The 20,300-nt window shown below is 32.3% G+C and overlaps 1 protein-coding gene across 7 annotated transcripts in view; it reads left to right on the forward strand.

Annotated features, from left to right (window-relative positions):
- Positions 1-20,300, forward strand: part of LOC143065155 (uncharacterized) — a 33,262-nt gene that overhangs the window by 5,705 nt on the left and 7,257 nt on the right. For 3 of the 7 annotated variants that reach the window (XM_076238546.1, XM_076238547.1, XM_076238549.1), the window contains exons 2-5: positions 5,356-5,912; positions 6,461-6,598; positions 14,118-14,256; positions 16,192-16,452. In XM_076238546.1, the coding sequence (XP_076094661.1) occupies positions 5,407-5,912; positions 6,461-6,598; positions 14,118-14,256; positions 16,192-16,452 (1,044 nt within the window). In that variant the 5' untranslated portion in view covers positions 5,356-5,406. The remainder of the gene's footprint in view (positions 1-5,355; positions 5,913-6,460; positions 6,599-14,117; positions 14,257-16,191; positions 16,453-20,300) is intronic. The other 4 variants (XM_076238551.1, XM_076238552.1, XM_076238550.1 and 1 more) reach the window with 4 other exon arrangements.

Below are 20,300 nucleotides of genomic sequence, written 5' to 3' on the forward strand. Positions count from 1 at the left end.
AGCTTGTTTATGATCAAAAGCTAGTATCCTAAATAAAATTATGTAAAAATTTGTTCCTGTTTTGCCATATTGTACTTATTAATGGACTTAGTTTTTAAAGCAATTGCTTTTATGCCGTCGCGTATGGCCATCTTTGTGACCCAGATCAGAGACTCCGCCCAGATCAAGCCATAGTATTTTGTTAAACAGGCTCCTGGTCAGTCATTCTTTAACACCTATGTATGTTTTCTAATGCAATACATAGCTTGAAACTTTAAAAAAAAGTTAGTGGATTTATGAAGTTTCAGAATATGTTCTTGTAGATGTATTTTTGTATTTAAAGGGTCAACCGTTTGACTATCAAATAACATAGAAGTCCGAGTGAAAAAAAGTACATTTTTATAAATGCGATTCCGTTTTCCGCCGTTCGTACGATGTTTCAACAAAATATGGATTCATTTCAGTTGTTGATTTAGTATTGAAAATTTAACTGAATTATCTCCTAATAAATACGGTTTTTTATGTTTAATTTGTGTTTCTTTAAGAGGTCAGGTGCTCTTGTTCATTCATAAAATTATCGTTCATTCATACATTTATCGTAAAATCAAAATCACTACACAGGTTAATGCGTAGTGTCAAATTATTACCTGTAATCTAAAAATAGACAAACTTTATTTGCGCAAATAATTTAGCGGAACGAAACCCTTGTTGAAAACACATAACAATAAGTTCGTTTTCCTTTTCTGTCAAAACTCCGTAATATTTATCGATCACCTTACTAATGAAATGGACCCGTCCAAACGTAGGAGATGCCAAGTCGGTCCAGATGAAGAGATATTTACAATTTGGAATTTTCTAGTTTATTTATACATAGATTGAAAAAAAGTACGTCTTTTTAAATATCATGATCAAAACTGGGTTTGCATAACAAATGTCAGATGAAACCATTATCCTCGTCTTTTCAGTGAACAAGTCTACTACGTTTGTTGACACTCGACGTTCCACCGTGTTAGCAATTTTATTTCACATGTTTTCGAAATATTGAAGATCATTTTTCGCAATGTTTCCTGAAAATTGATAAATATCAAAGCAACGTAGAGCTGTTTGTTCTTGTTCGTATAATAAAATTGAGAATGGAAATGGGGAATTTGTCAAAGAGACAACAACCCGACCATAGAACATGTAGAAAAACATACAACAGCAGAATTAAGGTCACCAACGGGTCTTCAATGCAGCGAAAAATTTCCGCACCCGGAGGCGTCCTTCAGCTGGCCCCTATACAATATATATACTAGTTCAGTGATAACGATTTAATGTCATGTTTGTCTGTGATGACCCCCCTTTTCGGGATTGCATGAGAATTGTAGTTATCTCGTACCCACATGCACTTGTTTCTATCCATTGGAAGGTCGACTATCCATATAAAACTATTTATATGGATAATCGACCTTCCTATGGATAGAAACAAGTGCCTGTGCTCGTACCGCATCAGAAGGACACATATCAACTGAGCAATAATGTTTGGAACTTAGTTATAAAAATGATGACAAAGTAACATTATGAAAATATTTTTATTAAGCTGAAATATACATTTATTCTTTACATGTTTATGTCTTGTAAGATATTTTATTTCTTTCCCGTTTTTATACGACCGCAAAAATTTTAATTTTTTGGTCGTATATTGCTATCACGTTGGCGTCGTCGTCCGAATACTTTTAGTTTTCGCACTCTAACTTTAGTAAAAGTGAATAGAAATCAATGAAATTTTAACACAAGGTTTATGACCACAAAAGGAAGGTTTGGATTGATTTTGGGAGTTTTGGTCCCAACATTTTAGGAATTAGGGGCCAAAAAGGGCACAAATAAGCATTTTCTTGGTTTTCGCACTATAACTTTAGTTTAAGTGAATTGAAATCTATGAAAATTTGACACAAGGTTTATGACCACAAAAGAAAGGTTGGGATTGATTTTGGGAGTTTTGGTTCCAACAGTTTAGGAATTAAGGGCCAAAAAAGGGCCCAAATAAGCATTATTCTTGGTTTTCGCACCATAACTTTAGTATAAGTAAATAGAAATCTATGAAATTTAAACACAAGGTTTATGACCTTAAAAGGAAGGTTGGGTTTGATTTTGGGAGTTTTGGTCCTAACAGTTTAGGAATAAGGGGCCCAAAGGGTCCAAAATTGAACTTTGTGTGATTTCATCAAAAATTGAATAATTGGGGTTCTTTGATATGCCGGATCTAACTATGTATGTAGATTCTTAATTTTTGGTCCCGTTTTCAAATTGGTCTAAATTAAGGTCCAAAGGGTCCAAAATTAAACTTAGTTTGATTTTAACAAAAATTGAATCCTTGGGGTTCTTTGATATGCTGAATTTAAAAATGTACTTAGATTTTTAATTATTGGCCTAGTTTTCAAGTTGGTCCAAATGGGGGTTCAAAATTAAACTTTGTTTGATTTCATCAAAAAATGAATAAATGGGTTCTTTGATATGCCAAATCTAACTGTATATGTAGATTCTTAATTTTTGGTCCAGTTTTCAAATTGGTCTACATTAAGGTCCAAAGGGTCCAAAATTAAACTAAGTTTGATTTTAACAAAAATTAAATTCTTGGGCTTATTTGATATGCTTTATCTAAATATGTACTTTGATTTTTGATTATGGGCCCAGTTTTCAAGTTGGTCCAAATCAGGATTCCATATCAAGTATTGTGCAATAGCAAGAAATTTTCAATTGCACAGTATTGCACAATAGCAAGAAATATCTAATTGCACAATATTGTGCAATAGCAATTAATTTTCAATTGGAGTTATCTTTCTTTGTATAGAATAGTAGTTGATAATATATGTTGGAAATTTGCCAGACATGACTATGGTGTCATTTTCTATTTTTATTTGCCAATAACTTTATGTAAATAACTTCATTGGAAATTTGCCAATATAAAATGTTGCTGATGAAGCTTTTTTTCCTTATCTTATCTAAAATGTTTTTAGATAATGTATGTTGGACATTTGCCAGACATGACTATTATGTCATTTTCTATTTTTATTTGCCAATAACTTTATGTAAATAACTTCATTGGAAATTTGCCAATATAAAATGTTGCTGATGAAGTTTTTTTTATTGTTTTATACAATAAACAATGTATATTCACTTTTACTACCAACCAATCTTTACCACTCAGTGATAACAAGCACTTTATTTTACATTTTAATATTTTATGATGTATTTAAAAGAGTAGTTATTGTTGCAAACTCCATTAGAAATTTGAATTGACATCAGGTTTGGAAAAAGGGAAACGGGGATGTGAAAAAAGGGGGGGGGTAAATTTTTCTCATTTCAGATTTAATAAATAAAAAGAAAATTTCTTCAAACATTTTTTTGAGAGGATTAATATTCAACAGCATAGTGAATTGCTCAAAGGCAAAAAAAAACTTTTAAGTTCATTAGACCACATTCATTCTGTGTCAGAAACCTATGCTGTGTCAACTATTTAATTTTAGATTTAAAAAGTTTGAAGAAGAAATCTTTAATTGATTTGTAAAATCTTGACATTTGTTTTGTGTAAAAAAAAAACCATGTAATGTCAAAAATTTGATCACAATCCAAATTCAGAGCTGTATCACGCTTGAATGTTTTGTCCATACTTGCCCCAACTGTTCAGGGTTCGACCTCTGCAGTCGTATAAAGCTGCACCCTGCGGAGCACCTGGTTTAACATTTGCTTCTGGAAAGTTGAAATGTTTTAACTTAATCATTTGTGTTAATGGTTAAATATAAATTAATAATGAAAATTGTTAAAATTAAATCAATAAAGGAAATTATTGCCAAGGAAGTTACAAACACTACCAGAGGATAATCCATGATGATTTCTTTTTGAGTTATATGTTTCAGCACATGAATATTTGACCCCAACTTTAGCCTGGTAAACGTGTTGTCTCCTTGTGAAATATAAAACATATTAAAAATGACTTTCTGCTAAAGTCTTTTATTTATATAAAGTTAAAACCTTCTTACTTTTAACTAGACAACACTCATGTCAGGTTTAATTCTTGTATATATGTGGATGAAAAATAAAAGTCCCCAAACATTAACATGGCAGCAATTGCTTTTACAGCCTTTAAGGCTTTGATTCTTTCAGTTTACATTGCATAGAGTCTGCAGTTCCAGGTTTTAAAACGGTTATTAGATTCATAAACTATCCTGGATTTTTACCAAACTTGGACAGAAGCTTCTTACAATCAAAAGATATTATCAAGAGGAATCTTTCTCTAGATTTTTTTCCTCATTTTTGTTGAGCCTGAGATTAACAGTAAAATTAGGCAAGACACAGGGTTCCGCGGAACCCTTACAAATTTTAATATAAATATGCAATCTCAGAAGTTATTATTTTTTTTATCCCCCCAAAACAGTCAGGGGACTTACTGAAATAAGTGATTTTTAAATCACTTATTTGAGGAGCAAATTCGAGGTTTTGTCACAAATTGGAATTTTGTAGTTTTTTCAAAATTTTAAACACATAGGTTTAAATAATAGTAAAATTTAAAAAAAATAAACTTTTTGCTTCTTTTACATGTTTTAAGTACATGTAGCAAGGTTTATGACTTTGATGCTGAAAATTCTATTTTAGTTGAAAAAATGCTATAATAATGGCTTTACATAATGAACAGATACTTTTTTAAAAGATTTTTCCCAGCAGTGGGGGTATTTTTCCTGTGAAGTTCAAGGTTTCATCTTTCAGATTATGTAATAAAATTCTACTGTTCGCGATACAAATTTCACTGTTTGGGGGTGTTGAAATTAGTGGGGGTTATTAAAAGAATGATACTTAAAGAAGTGATTTTTGGGAAGGAAATTGAGGTCTGATACTTAAACAAGTGATTTTTATGTCATTATCCTAGATTCAGTGCAAGGTCATCACCTGAAATGACCTGGTCATCCTAGACAACACAGATGTTGGTTCTGATAAGTTTAGAAACATAATTAGTCCCTGGGTCATTAGTATTCTATATTTAAAGCTAAAATAAAATTAAATAACTTCTTCAAGTAATTAATTTGTACTACTTAAATAGGTGATTATTAAAGAAAGACAACTCTAACTTCCAACCTTTATGGAAATAATGTTACTTGAATCAGTGATTTAGAAAATCACTTATTTGGTAAGTCCCCTGACTGCAAAAGAATATGTGGATTTCTAATAAGCATTTTAAAATATATTATATCTACTAATTTGCAATCCTAAGTGGTAAATAGACCTATAATTTACAAACTGATTAGATAATTTTGTGTTAATAAAGAACTGTTAGATGTGTAAATTAAAAAAAGATATATCTACAATGTATACATTTTAAAGTAATTTATGGTTAATTTACAGGGTTTTAAGTTAAAACTGTCTTATGGATGGACTTAGCTAAAATAAAAGATTATGGAATACAGTGAAAAAACGTCCAGTAGTCAAGATACCTATAGTGATGAAGGCAACATACCTCCACAGAAACGAAAAAGAAGGAAAGCTGAAACTGGTAGTAGAGTTAAAAGGAAAAGAAGAGCTGTTAGACATGATATTGATACTCCCTTTATTACAACCTCACCTGGCCAAGCTGATTTTTTGATACCATGCTCAACTTCAGATTGGAATAGTTGCCATCTTGAATCATTGAGAATATATTTTGAAAATGCACCTAAACCAATTTCAGTACTTTTAGATAAAGTATACCAGAATACAGGAATGTTTGGTCCTCTGAATGAAGAACAATCGAGGTGTGTAAAAAAACAACAGGATAGTATGTTATTTTCCACCAGTCTATCTGATGTGATGACTTATGCTTCTGAGTATTATCATTATTCAAATAAACATTGTGATTCTAGAAGTTATGAAGAAATCATTACAGAACTTGATAGAGTTAGTCTTCTCCAAAAACAAGGTCAAAGGTATATATATATATATATCTGTATATAGTCATTTCTTTAAGGTATAGTATTAATTTTATTGTGTTAAAATGGTATCAGGTCTCGAAACTTGAAATTTGGAAAATTCCTGATTATTTATCATTTTTGAAACAACTTGTCCATAAAGGCGAAGACTAATTTATAATGTTTGGGCTAATTGAAATTTTTTGACATCAAATAAGAAATAGTAATAAGTGATGTTATATCTATTTATAACAAGTTTTCACCAACATTACAAAATTCATGATAATTTCAATGTCACTGTAGAAATGGGGGAAAATACAAAAAGATTCTACAACTGCATCGAGTGTGATATGATGTTTCTCCACTCAAGAATCATCAAACTAAGAAATAGAGAAATACATATAAACAGAACTCAACTGCATAATCATGATAATGACCATGATCATGATGATTATGATATTGTTTTATATTCCACTTTTACTTTAAATATCATACATGTATACAATTAAGAAATTTTGGTAAATATATATATGAAATATTGATTGCTTATTTTTTACTCTTTTCAGTCTTGATCAAGTAGTATACTTGTTAAATCATATAATGATGATGATACAAAAAATGAGATCATCATTAAAGACATTGCCCAAATCTGGTTTTAAGGACTTGTTTAAGATATTTATTCAGTTAAGTGGTCTGTTTGCAAGGTATGTATAATTAAGTGTAGACTGATTCATCTGTCATCTGTCAAAAAAGATTTCAAGGAGTCACATCTTAATCATAATTATTCATTAAAAAAAGACAAGTAGTCAGAAATCTTAGAATAAAGATTCAGTTCTACAGAATATTTTTTTATTCCAACTAAAGACATATAAATTTCAGACATGGTACAGTACACACAGAAAGGATGTAATCTCATACTCCCTACACTGTGTAAAAACTTGGTGTCACACCAGGAAATTCCAGCAACACTCTCCAAATCTTGGGAGGATATTGGGAGAAACTTGGAGTAAACAACTCCTTAATTGTTTATTACCTTTGTGTGGTTTCTCCAAACACCATGATTTTTATTGCTATGTTTACCTTTGAAGTGTGCCAGTAGTTGATGACTACAATAAACATTTCTTGTGTTTCCTGTCATTAAATGACAGTCACAAAAATGATGAAAAGTATGAGATTTGTTAAATTTAATCAGAGATATATTATAATCTGATTTTATTAAAGAATCCGGCACAATTTTATTTATTAAAAATATATTCAGCATTTGTTCTGACAGTGTTGGTTTTTCATACCTAAGAAACATTCACTATTAAAACAAACAAAACATCACCTGTAAGTGGAGTATACTTTGATAATAGAAAATAAAGACATAATTATATTTTAATTGAATTTATTCATTTTTTTTTATATAAATTTAAATAATAAATGAAGATTATTTAAATATAATATGTATGGAATTTATCTAAATTATTTTATTTTATTCATTTTTAGCTCACCTGGTCCGTCGTCGTTAACTTTTACAAAAATCTTCTCCTCTGAAACTAATGGGCCAAATTAAACCAAACTTGGCCACAATCATCATTGGGGTATCTAGTTTAAAAAATGTGTGGCGTGACCTGGCCAACCAACCAAGATGGCCGCCATGGCTAAAAATAGAACCTAGGGGTAAAATGCAGTTTTTGGCTTATAACTCAAAAACCAAAGCATTTAGAGCAAATCTGACAGGGGTAAAATTGTTTATCAGGTCAAGATCTATCTGCCCTCAAATTTTCAGATGAATCCGACAACCTGTTATTGGGTTGCTGCCCCTGAACTGGTAATTTTAGGTAATTTTTATGCAGTTAAGCTGCATTATGCGAGCACTCTAGATTTGTGTTCTACCCAATAAATCCTGAAATACTTGCCATTGTTATTATCTAGCTTGTTACTATATTATATATAACTAATTGAACACTTTTTTAATACTTTTTATTCTGGATTACAAAAAAAATGACCAGAAAAACCTTAAATGATCGTCGATTTATCCAAAAGTTTTAAAGTTACACATAGGAAGTAGTGCTTATTAAAAATCCTTGTGTAGTTCATTATGACTTGTGCTTTTAGCTAAGATGTCAAAGAACAATTGTATGAAATATTTAATCGCCGAAAATCTCTGAAGACAAGCAGTTTAGATTTCCTAAATGACAAAAGTCGTAGGAATATTGTTTGTCATCAATACGTAGTACAATTACGTCAGTAGTCTTATATAATTTAACTGTTCATGCTGTTGGCGGCAATTTCAAATTAGAAAAAGAAATTTTCGTAGCTTTTCAATTTGGAGGCAGGTGTACAAATTAGCAGTGATCGAGACCTTCCACTTTTGCAAGCGGAATTTCGACTAGGATAGTTGGTTTCTAGCTACGCCCGACGTAGTCGCCTTACATTTGAAAGAAAATAAGAAATTACTTTGCAAACCTTTTCACCATGTTCACCAAAGTCTCCAATTAAACGAGCTAAAAACTTATTTTTATCATTATTATTCATGACGGCGATGTTCATTTTGTTCAACCACTAGCTTTATACAGAAAATCGCCGACAAATATTGTATAAATTCGAGTAAAATCGTATCTGGTTGACAAAAACAACATTGTAAACACATAACAATGGCGGCCGTGAAGACAAAATTTTACTAAATCGGATCCGATTCCGGAAGCGGATAAGGGTAATTCCGGGTTTGACGATCATTTACAAAATAAATCCAAGCAGGTGAAAAAATACATCTATGCATGGTAAATGAATATAAACACTAGTATTGTAAACCAAAAGATATATGTAAAAGAAAGAAAAAGCAAAATATTTTATTCAGAAACTAAAAATTACTTTTTGATAAATTTTAATTTAAAAATCCAATACAACGTGACAGCTGGGAACAGTATATCTAACAATATACATGTTCATGGTCACAGTCTAAATTTTCTTTATAAATGATAAATGATGATAATGCATGTGAGATGCTTTTAAAGTGTAAACATATTACTGCAATTTCGAGGGGTTATTTGTTTTTTCTCAATTTTGAAGGGTCAATTAAAGTAGCTGAAAGTTTCATTCTTTATTTTCACAAATAATGCAACTATATTATATATACCTTAATGTAAGTAAATCATATGATATATAGGTGGCATTCTTTGGGCCACTCTACCCCCTCCTGTTTGGTAACTTGGAAACGGTCGAGCTCCCCACCCCGAAACCATATGAGGGGCAGATCCAGGATTTTAGGTTAGGAGGGGCGCAAACTTAAATTTTCGCCGAGCAGAGCGAGGCTAAAAAAAAATTGAGGTAAAATTATGGGAATTTTCTTTATTAAGCTGAGAACAACCCATGCTTTGCAAATTTAAGGGGGTGCAAGCCCGCAACCCTCCCCGTCTGAATCCGCCCCTGCATATATTCAAGTATAGGACAATATAATAAAGAAAAAAAATAAAATATAGGGGAGTCCCTGGAGTTACCCCACCCCTTCCTGTTTGAGAACTTGGAAACGGTCGAGATCCACACCCCTTAACCATATATATTCATGTTTGTGACAATATGAAAAATCAAATGAAATATAGGAAGAGTCGCTAGGGGTCACCCCACCCCTCCTGTTTTAGAATTTAAATGGTTGAGATCCCCATCCCTAAACCATATATATTCATGTATGGGACAATATAACAAATCAGATGAAAGATAGGGGAGTCCCTGAGGTCACTGTTCACCCTCCTGTTTGAGAACTTGGAAATGGTCAAGATCCTTACCCCTAAACCATATATACTCGTGTATGGGACAATATAACAAATCAAATGAAATATAAGGGAAGTCCCTGTGGTCATCCCAACCCTCCTGTTTGAGAACTTGGAAACGGTCGAGATCCCCACACCAAAACAATATATATTCATGTATGGATCAATATAACTAATTAAATGAAATATAGGGGGAGTCCCTTGGGTCACCCTACCCTTCCTGTTTGAGAACTTGGAAACCAATGAGATCCCCCACCCTAAACCATATATATTCATGTATGGGACAATATAACAAATAAAATGAAATGTAGAGGAAGTCCCTAGGGTCACCTTACCCCCAGTGGCGGATCCAGAAATTTTCATAAGTGGGGCCCACTGACTGACCTAAGAGGGGCCCGCTCCAGTGATTCCCTATATAAGCAACCAAATTTTTTCTCAAAAAGGGGGGGGGCCGGGCCCCCTGCCCCCTAAATCCTCTGTCTACCCCTACCTGTTTGAGAACTTGAAAACCGTTGAGATCCCCACCCCTAAATTATATATATTCATATGTATGGGACAAAATAACAAATCATTTACATTTACTACATGTACTATGGGCAAGTCAGTCAGACCTCATCTTGGATCCCTGTTGTAGTGAACATTTGTCTGATTCGTGTCTTATAACTTTTGTACTATAGAAAACAAACTCAGTTTTCTTTCCAGGGAAACCAGTCCATTCATACTATAACATATTCATACTACGTCAAATTGAACTTCTAGCAGTCAAATAAAACCAAGGTTAACTACCAAGTAGAACAACTGCAATCATTGGGAACTTGTACCACTGCAGACTCACCATAAAAAATATAAATTGATATATGCATTGCTTTTGAAACCTTGATAACATATAAATTATTTGCCTTAATAAATAAATCATTAGATAAACATGAATGTACTATATATGAATGTTTAATGTTGAGGCAACATTGCCACAGTTTTCATAATTACGGTTGCCTTGGTTTTTGGTTAACTGCCTTCAGCGCTTACAGCGCTTTGATTGCTGTTTTTGGCTATTATCTTGAATATTATTATAGATAGAGATAAACTGTAAACAGCAATAATGTTCAGCAAAGTAAGATTTACAAATAAGTCAACATGACCAAAATGGTCAGTTGACCCTTTAGGAGTTATTGACCTTTATAGTCAATTTTTAACCATTTTTCGTAAATCTTAGTAATCTTTTACAAAAATCTTCTCCTCTGAAACTACTGGGCCAAATTAATCCAAACTTGGCCACAATCATCTTTGGGATATCTTTTTTAAAAAATGTGTGGCGTGACCCGGCCAACCAACCAAGATGGCCGCCATGGCTAAAAATAGAACGTAGGGGTAAAATGCAGTTTTTGGCTTATAACTCAAAAACCAAAGCATTTAGAGCAAATCTGACATGCGATAAAAGTGTTTATCAGGTCAAGATCTATCTGTTCTGAAATTTTCAGATGAATCGAACAACCTGTTGTTGGGTTGCTGCCCCTGAATTGGTAATTTTAAGGAAATTTTGCTGTTTTTGGTTATTATCTTGAATATTATTATAGATAGAGATAAACTGTAACAGCAATAATGTTCAGCAAAGTAAGATTTACAAATAAGTCGGCATGACCAAAATGGTCAGTTGACCCCTGAAGAAGTTATTGCCCTTTATAGTCAGTTCTTAACCATTTTTTCGTAAATCTTAGTAATCTTTTACAAAAATCTTCTTCTCTGAAACTACTGGGCCAAATTAAACTAAACTTGGCCACAGTCATCATTGGGGTAACTTGTTTAAAAAATGTGTGGCGTGACCTGGCCAATCAACCAAAATGGCTGCCACGGCTAATAATAGAACATAGGGGTAAAATGCAGTTTTTGGCTTATAACTCAAAAACCGAAACATAAAGAGAAAATCTGACAGGGTTTAATTGTTTATCAGGTCAAGATCTATCTGCCCTGATGTTTTCACATGGATCGGACAACCCGTTGTTTGGTTACTGTCCTGAATTGGTAATTTTAAGGAAATTTTGCCGTTTTTTGTTATTATCTTGAATATTATTATAGATAGAGATAAACTGTATACAGCAATAACGTTCAGCAAAATAAGATCTACAAATAAGTTTACATGACCAAAATAGTCAATTGACCCCTTAAGGAGTTATTGCCCTTTATAGTTAATTTTTAACATTTTTCATAAATTTTTGTTAATTTTTAGAAAATATTTTCCACTGTAATTACTGGGCCAAGTTCATTATAGATAGAGATAATTGTAGCAACAAGAATGTTCAGTAAAGTAAGATCTACAAACACATCACTCTCACCAAAACACAATTATGTCATGAATTTATCTGTGTCCATTGTTTAATATGCACAAGACCAAGGTGAGCGACACAGGCTCTTTAGAGCCTCTAGTTTTTGTATCATTACTATTATTTTTTAAACCATGTATATATATTAATATCTAATAATATTTTTAAATTTGCAAACTACATTTCACATCAAATAATAACAGTTCGTTAAAATATTAATATCTATATGTTTAAACTGACTATAAATACAACTTATTGTAAATATCAAGTTGCCATTCTTAATTATGAGATTATGAAAGAATGTAAATAATTTTCCCATCTAAAAATACTTTTTGTATATAATTTTTAAAAATAATTTTATTAACCTTTTTTATAGCTTTCAGAAATAGAAACTAAAAAGGAAATGATTGAAATTCAATAGTTTATTAAATTAATTCTAATTATATGTCACTGTCAGACCATTCAGTCGTGCTTTGTTGATTTTTAATACTTTTACCTGCAATCAACAGGTCATAAAACCTCCCAGATGGGAGTAATGACTTGGTGTTTTTTTGGGAGGGAAATCTGTGTTTCACAGTGTGACACTGTGTTACACCAGAATCAGTGTTGGGAGTATGAGATTACATCCTCTCTGTGTGTACTGTATGTGTATCAGTCTCAGATTATGATAAGAGTTTTCATCCATCCATTTGGAACTTTGTATATACTCTCTCTCCAACAAACTTTAACATTGGTATTGGTACACTAACAGCATTCAGGATTTATTAATAGATTTACTACTCAAGAGTAGGAATATTGTGTTTGTCCAGGGTGACATGTTTGCCTTAGAATGGAACTGTGATAGCAAAAAATTAAAAAAACTGACCATGCAGCCAACCAATCAATTTGACCTTTGTTAATAACTTACCTTCTCGTCTTACATTTTTGATACATATATATATATATATATATAATCTGAGACATATATATATATATAATTTAATTTTGGATGTAACACGTCTTCTGATTGGCTGACGTTATTTTGTTATGAGCCCATAGACATAATTTAGTCATGTGACCGTGACGTCATCAACGTTTTTTCATGGTTTTTTACGGTTTAAAATGGAATTTAGAAGTAAATTATAAGAAATGACTGTAATATTTTTTCTGTCTATTCGAAAGAACATAAAAAATGTGGTGCACACTTAAATAACCCGCTACGCGCGTTATTCAGTGTGCACCAAATTTTTTATGTTATTTCTTCATAGACAGAAAAAATATTACAGTCATTCCTTAAATATATATACAAACCAAGCCTAATCAGATAAGACGTTACTTTTGTAAGGGTTACGTCCCTTTAATGCATTGTTACAGACTTATTATCGTGACATTACGTTACCGTTAGTTACATTCATCCATGATCATCACAAAGATGTGAAACAGGTTGGAGAAAAATATAGAGAATAAAAGGACTTCAAGCGCATTTTGAAATTTAATTTTATATATATATATATATATATATATATATATATATATAGTGTTTTTCCAACAAACAAGGTACATAATTTATTTGTTTCATTATGAATCACATTTTTAAACTTTAAAATGATATAATAATTTTACCCTAACATACCTAAAAATGTGAACAAAAAATGCATAATTTTAGAGAACAATTGTCACTTATAGGTCTAGTTGTAACATGTACATGTTCCTTTGAAGTTTCAACCAAAGAGGAAGATTTCTTAGATTGGTTATTGTTTACAACTTTACAAGGCAGACTTCTTACATGGGCTCAGAAAAAAAGAATGAATAAATTATAGACTATTATTCATTTACATATACATGTTTATAGTGTCACTGAATATTTAAAAGTTTGTAATACTGTGAACTTCGTCTCTTTTCATTTGGCCATGATGTTATTTGTACTTCTCTGTCCAATGATTGCCATTTGCCACTGTCATGACTGTACATAAAGTAAGTAATAATAATCTATCAAGTAATCGTATGATTGCCAAAACATTTTACATAGACTATGTACTAAGATTAAAAGACCATTTCAAATATGCTTGTGGGAAAACTTTCATTGTTTAAGAAATAGGAGTATGTTTTTTTCTACCATGTATCCATTCATGTGGAATTATAATTTTTTGAAGTTTGATTATTCATTTTTTCAGTGATGGCAAACTTTGGACAGCAGACAGAATAATTCTGAGAGATCATGAAGTGATATCAGAAGCAGATGTTGCAATAACTTCAGTGGGAACAGATCAAGAGGAATTTGATGATATAAGTGCACTTGTTTCTATTGTTGAGGTAATTAGGTCATGTAGGTGTTTTTAAAGGGGTATTAGCTACTAGAAATGAAAAAAAAATATAATATGATTTTTATTTTTGTTACTGTCATACTGTAATCGTAGTAATCATTAATGAATGTGGAATAGTGAAGCAATCATTCCTTTTAAATCTATTTGGTTTTATTTTGTAAAAATAAGCTAAGAAAATAATCACTGATGATATGTACACTTGCAAGTGAATCATTCGACCTTCATTGAATTCTTACCACTCAGGTGAAATTTAATTTAACCCCTTATCTTGAGATGAGTTAAACATGTGTTCAGATATTGAAAGGAAAAGAAAGTCAACATTGAAAGTGAAAAAAGGATGAATTCTTAATTGATGGATGATTTTAATCATTTGGTATTTATTTTAAACTTCTTTTGTACATTTGTGAATTGATATTTGCTAAAGAGCACGTTGTTTATTTACAACATGCTATTTTGGGAAATTTTGTATGATTTTAGATAATTATGATCAGGGCTAGGGCTTATGTTTGGCCCTTAAGGTGGCTCGTGGGTACAAAAATTTCAGCAAAAAATTGAACCTTTATTTTTTCATTACAAATTTTATTTATTACACTATTAGTTATTACTTTATGATATGGTAAAAAATCAACTCAAAAAATCGATTCGGTTTGGCCCCAGATGACTTTAAAAATGTTTATATCATTGAAAAAGCTCCAAATTATCTCCCATTGGTGCAAAAATGCCATTTTTAACCGGATTTTTGTGTCAAAAATGTCGGTTATTGATTTGGGGATGTACGGCGGGCGGCAACCAAATGTTGTCCGTGCATTTACTCATGAAGCTTTCAACCAAACCTTTTAAAATTTTAATATGTTGTTACTGACAACAAAATGGAGGTCAAGTTCAATAATGATGATTTTGACTTTTACCGTTCAGGAGTTACGGTTCTTGAAAGTTTAAAAAATGTTGTGTCCGTGCATTTACTCATGAACCGTTCAACCAAACCTTTTAAAATTTTAATATGTTGTTACTGACAACATAACGGAGGTCAAGTTCAATAATGACGATTTTTACTTTTACCGTTCAGGAGTTACGGTTCTTGAAAGTTTAAAAAATGTCGTGTCCGTGCATTTACTCATGAACCAGTCAACCAAACCTTTTAAAATTTTAATATGTTGTTACTGACAACAAAATGGAGGTCAAGTTTAATAATGACGATTTTGACTTTTACCGTTTAGGAGTTACGGTTCTTGAAAGTTTAAAAAATGTTGTGTCCGTGCATTTACTCATGAACCGTTCAACCAAACCTTTTAAAATTTTAATTAATATGTTGATACTGATGACAAAATGGAGGTCAAATTTGATATTGACGATTTTCACTTACTTCGTTCATCAGTTATGGTTCTTGTGATATTGCCAGGACACAAATAAATGTTAATAAATCCGGTTTGCTGTCGTTGTGACAGCCTCTTGTTTGGCATTAAATTTGAAATATCTTTTTTAAATCATCGGTGACCTATATTTTTTATTATTGTTTTCATATAAGCTGTACATAAACTAAATAATTGTAAAATTTAAGCGATTTCTGTAATTAGGTTTTTTTTTTATTTCGATATCACCCCTATTTCCCCTATTAGTTCAACAGAAAAAAAGGACATTAACAAAAATGTATGCTTCTTCCGGAGGCAGATTGTGAGCTTAAATGAACAGTGACCCCATTTTTTTATTTCATTTTTCTTTTAAGTATATGATAAAGTTCATTTATAAAAAAATATAGCGAAATCCTATATTAGAAAAAAAAAATGATTTATACCAAGGAGCCCCCTTAATTGTGTAACAGGTTCGTTTTAGAGTTTCAAACAGTATATTTGTGGGAAATAAAAGACCATTTTTGAAATCATCTTTATGATAATAACAATAACTGAAATATGTTTTATAATTGCAGATAGACAACCATGACAACTTAATTTCCATAAACATTAAACAACAAGAAATAAAATCACTGTCTAAGTTAGCTTCAGATTCTTCTGACAGTCTCGTTAGTGAAGGACCTGTTCTAGATATGCCACCAATCTGTAATTGGATCAGCAGTAATGTTCTTGGTCAGCATGGGGGAGAGTTATTAATCCATTTTGATAAGTTTGCAGGGATTTTAACACAGAAAGAATTTTTCTACCGCCCTGGCATGATTTTATTTGGAACAAAGGTAAATGATGTAGTAATAATTTTAGATAAATGGATAGAATGTTCTTCTTCATGCAAATTAGGTGAAAACAGTGTTCCAGCTAGGCCGTTTTCAGAGGGCGCGGCGCCCGCCCTTTTCCGAGTGGCGCCCTGTGCCCTTTTTACAGTTTCCAGGGCGCCCTGCCTTTTTAACCGGATTTTTGTGACAAAAATGTCGGTTATTGATTTGGGGATGCTCGGCGGGCGGCCGGGCGGTCGGGCGGTCGGGCAGTCGGGCAGTCGGGCGGCCGGGTGGTCGGGCGGGCGGCAATCAAATGTTGTCCGTGCATTAACTCATGAACCGTTCAGCCAAAGCTTTTAAAATTTTAATATGTTGTTACTGACATCTAAATGAAGGTCAAGTTCAATAATGGCGATTTTGACTTTTACGGTTCAGGAGTTATGGTTCTTGAAAGATTGAAAAATGGAGTTTTCAGTCCTGTCCGTGTATTTACGCATGAACTGTTCTACCAAAGCTTCCCAAATTTTAATATGTTGTTACTGATGACAAAATGGAGGTCAAGTTAAATAATGACGATTTTGACTTTTACCGTTCAGGAGTTATGGTTCTTGAAAGATTGAAAAATGGAGTTTCCATTTGTGTCCGTGCATTTATGCATGAACTGTTCTACCAAAGCTTCCCAAATTTTAATATGTTGTAACTGATGACAAAATAGAAGTCAAGTTAAATAATGACGATTTTGACCTTTACCGTTCAGGAGTTATGGTTCTTGAAAGATTGAAAAATGGTGTTTCCAGTTGTGTCCGTGCATTTTCTCATGAACCATTCAACCAAAGCTTTTGAAATTTTTATATGTTGTTACTGATGACAAAATAGAGGTCAAGTTCAATAATGACGATTCTGACTTTTACCGTTCAGGCGTTATGGTTCTTGAAAGATTGTAAAATGGCGTTTCCATTCACGTTGTTGCATTTACTCATGAACCATTCAATCTAAGCTTTTCAAATTTTAATATGTTGATACTGATGACAAAATGGAGGTCAAATTTGATATTGACGATTTTCACTTTCACCACTCATCAGTAATGGTTCTTGTGATATTGCCAGGACACAAATAAATATTAATAAATCCGGTTTGCTGTCGTTGTGACAGCCTCTTGTTTGAAGATCGATTGCATATTAATTTGCGTATTGATATGATACGCTAATTACTAAATTTTACCTGGGGAAAAGATTATGACTTTGTTTACCACCCCAAGCTAATCAATGGTTACAACTGGTGTCATAATCTGTTGTTATAGGTAATCCGTTTATCGGATGGGTCATTAATGATCATCAACATTAATTCGTTCAAATAGAATCGGTCAGTCGGCAATTATCTTTGAAGAAATGTGCATACAACAACTTGGGCACAATTTGCGATGTTTACCGTAGTTTCATGGAAGAAACGTAATGACAGAAAGTTGGAAAACCATTATAAACTTGTTGAAGACATTGTTTTACTTGTTTTCTGTAAAATAGACAGAAAATTCAGACGTATTTGTCATTGACTGCCTTCATTTTTGATACGAAAATAACAAAATCGGCCGCCATATTGTGATCATATTTACATCATATTTACGTACTGTTTATAATCCTCCAAAGAAGGAGCACACCCGAATAAAGAAAGATAACTCAATCTGATTTTTTTCCTAGCATTGAGTTACCCATTTACATATTCTAAAATGTGTCTCCATACTTCTTGCTTAAGAATATATATGTTTAGGTATTTATTTTGAGTTATGGGAAAAGTTAAAGAGGGTCTTAGTAGCAGTGTTGGTAGGGTGCCTTGGTCATCTTTTTCTGTATTCTTTATTTTTGATACTATTTTTCACTGTTGCTTTATATCCTAAAATTGTGAATTTACTGAGCACAGCTGTTTTGTGCTGTATTGCCATCAAGCACAGCAGGGGTAGAAAGGTGAAACTGGTAAAATGTGGTAGACCATAGAAACAGTATGAAACAGATCTCCTTTCAAAACATACTGCATATAAAGTTCAACTGTGCCAAGCAATGATAAAAAAACTTGTGTGACAAGCTGCTTGACAAGTTTTTCAGCCTTAAAAGTAGAAAGATAGAGTTCTATATGGGCTAAAGATGTTGTTCTTGTATAACCTGTGATTCAACGAATAAACACAAATGTTTGATTAACATCTTTTATTAAAATATGCCCTTTTCATATTATCATATCGCGCGTTAAATGCCCTTTTTCAGGATTGGCACCCTGCCCTTTTGAAAACCTAGCTGGAACACTGGAAAACAATACTCATGTATATGATTTCTGTATCTGTAAATCTATAAAGGGATGCATATGTCCTCAATTGTAGTTTCAAAATGAAATTTCAAGTAATGCTTGACCTTATCTGTTGATGTTTATACACCATATATTTATCATGGATCATAGATCACAGGTTTAGTTCAATATTTGTACCACATCAGGATAACAAGCTGGCTGACATAGATGTATGGAGTAAACAATTTATAGAAAGGCTTTGGAGGTAGAAGACCTGGAAGTTTCAGTCTGTCATATGTCCATGGTTTAGTGATTCTTTTAAAAACTGTATATTGTTAAAAGGGTCAGTGTGAACTTTTTTCATAAGGTCATCAGTTAACAGGGACTAAACTTAACACTTGCCCAGCCGCCCAAGGCGACCAGATTTTCCATTTCTACCCTTTCCCTGCGATATCAACGAAAACTGTTCCCTAAAGGAAACTAAAGCGTGATAGAGAGGATTTCTAAAAACCAGTAGGTTCATTTTAATAACCCAAACCAAGTCGGACAACTATGTTATCAATACGAAGTCACGATATGGCATATACCTCCTTCTCTCAGCACATTATCTTAACTCCTGTTAAATCATTTACGATTATTTCATTATTGTTTAGTGTTTTCTTCCAAACTGTTCAATAAGTATCGCAATAGGGATGCCTTCCAGTTAACCTGGGAGTTATTAGAAGCCTGTATTAGACAGCAACTTGTCCCTGAATCGCTATTTACAAAATATTTAATGAAAAAATGAAACACAAAATCTAGTAAATAGATATCCCGATATCTAGTTTGATATCCAATCTTTAATAAAAACTTATTTAATAATATATTTTGATTAACACTATTAGAGGATGGCTTGGATTTGAAAGAGCATTTAATGATCAAAGAAACAGCCATATTGTCTAAAGGTCAACAGGAAGTTGAAATTGAACTTAATGAACATGATGGAGACAATTTTGGTAGGAAATAACCTAAAATAGGTATTGTCAAATCTTAGGATATATTTCTGGTGGCAATAATTCAAATACTATAAAAGTACCACACACAACTTTTTCAAGACTCAAAACCTACAAGTAGGATTACACAAAATGGCTTTATTAGTATATAGAATGTACACTTAAGTTTTATTTTATTAGTATAACAATTGGTTGGGCTCCTAAAATTTCAACTGGGCCCTGAAAAAAATATTTTAGGGGCCCAGGTGGCCCCCAGAGGAAAACAGTTAAGTTTAGTCCCTGAGTTAACTTTTACAATATTTTTTCTCTAAAACTAATGATCCAAATTTAACCAGATTTGACCACAATCATTATTGTGATATATGTTGTTTATTATAATATGTTAGATAAAGAACCAGACAACCAACATGATTAAAATAGAACATATGGTTAAAATGCAAGTGGTGTCCATTATCTAGATAAAAATTGTAGACAGACAAAATCTATTAGAGGCGAAGCCATGTGTTGAGAAATATGAAATATACCTTTTGTCTTATAAAATCAAAACTCTCAGACAACTTCTTAGTGAAGTTTTTTACTATTATTATACCTCCACTTTAAAAAAGG

The sequence above is a fragment of the Mytilus galloprovincialis genome, chromosome 2 (genome assembly GCF_965363235.1).
Source record: "Mytilus galloprovincialis chromosome 2, xbMytGall1.hap1.1, whole genome shotgun sequence".
In the NCBI taxonomy this organism is placed as follows: Eukaryota; Metazoa; Mollusca; class Bivalvia; order Mytilida; family Mytilidae; genus Mytilus; species Mytilus galloprovincialis.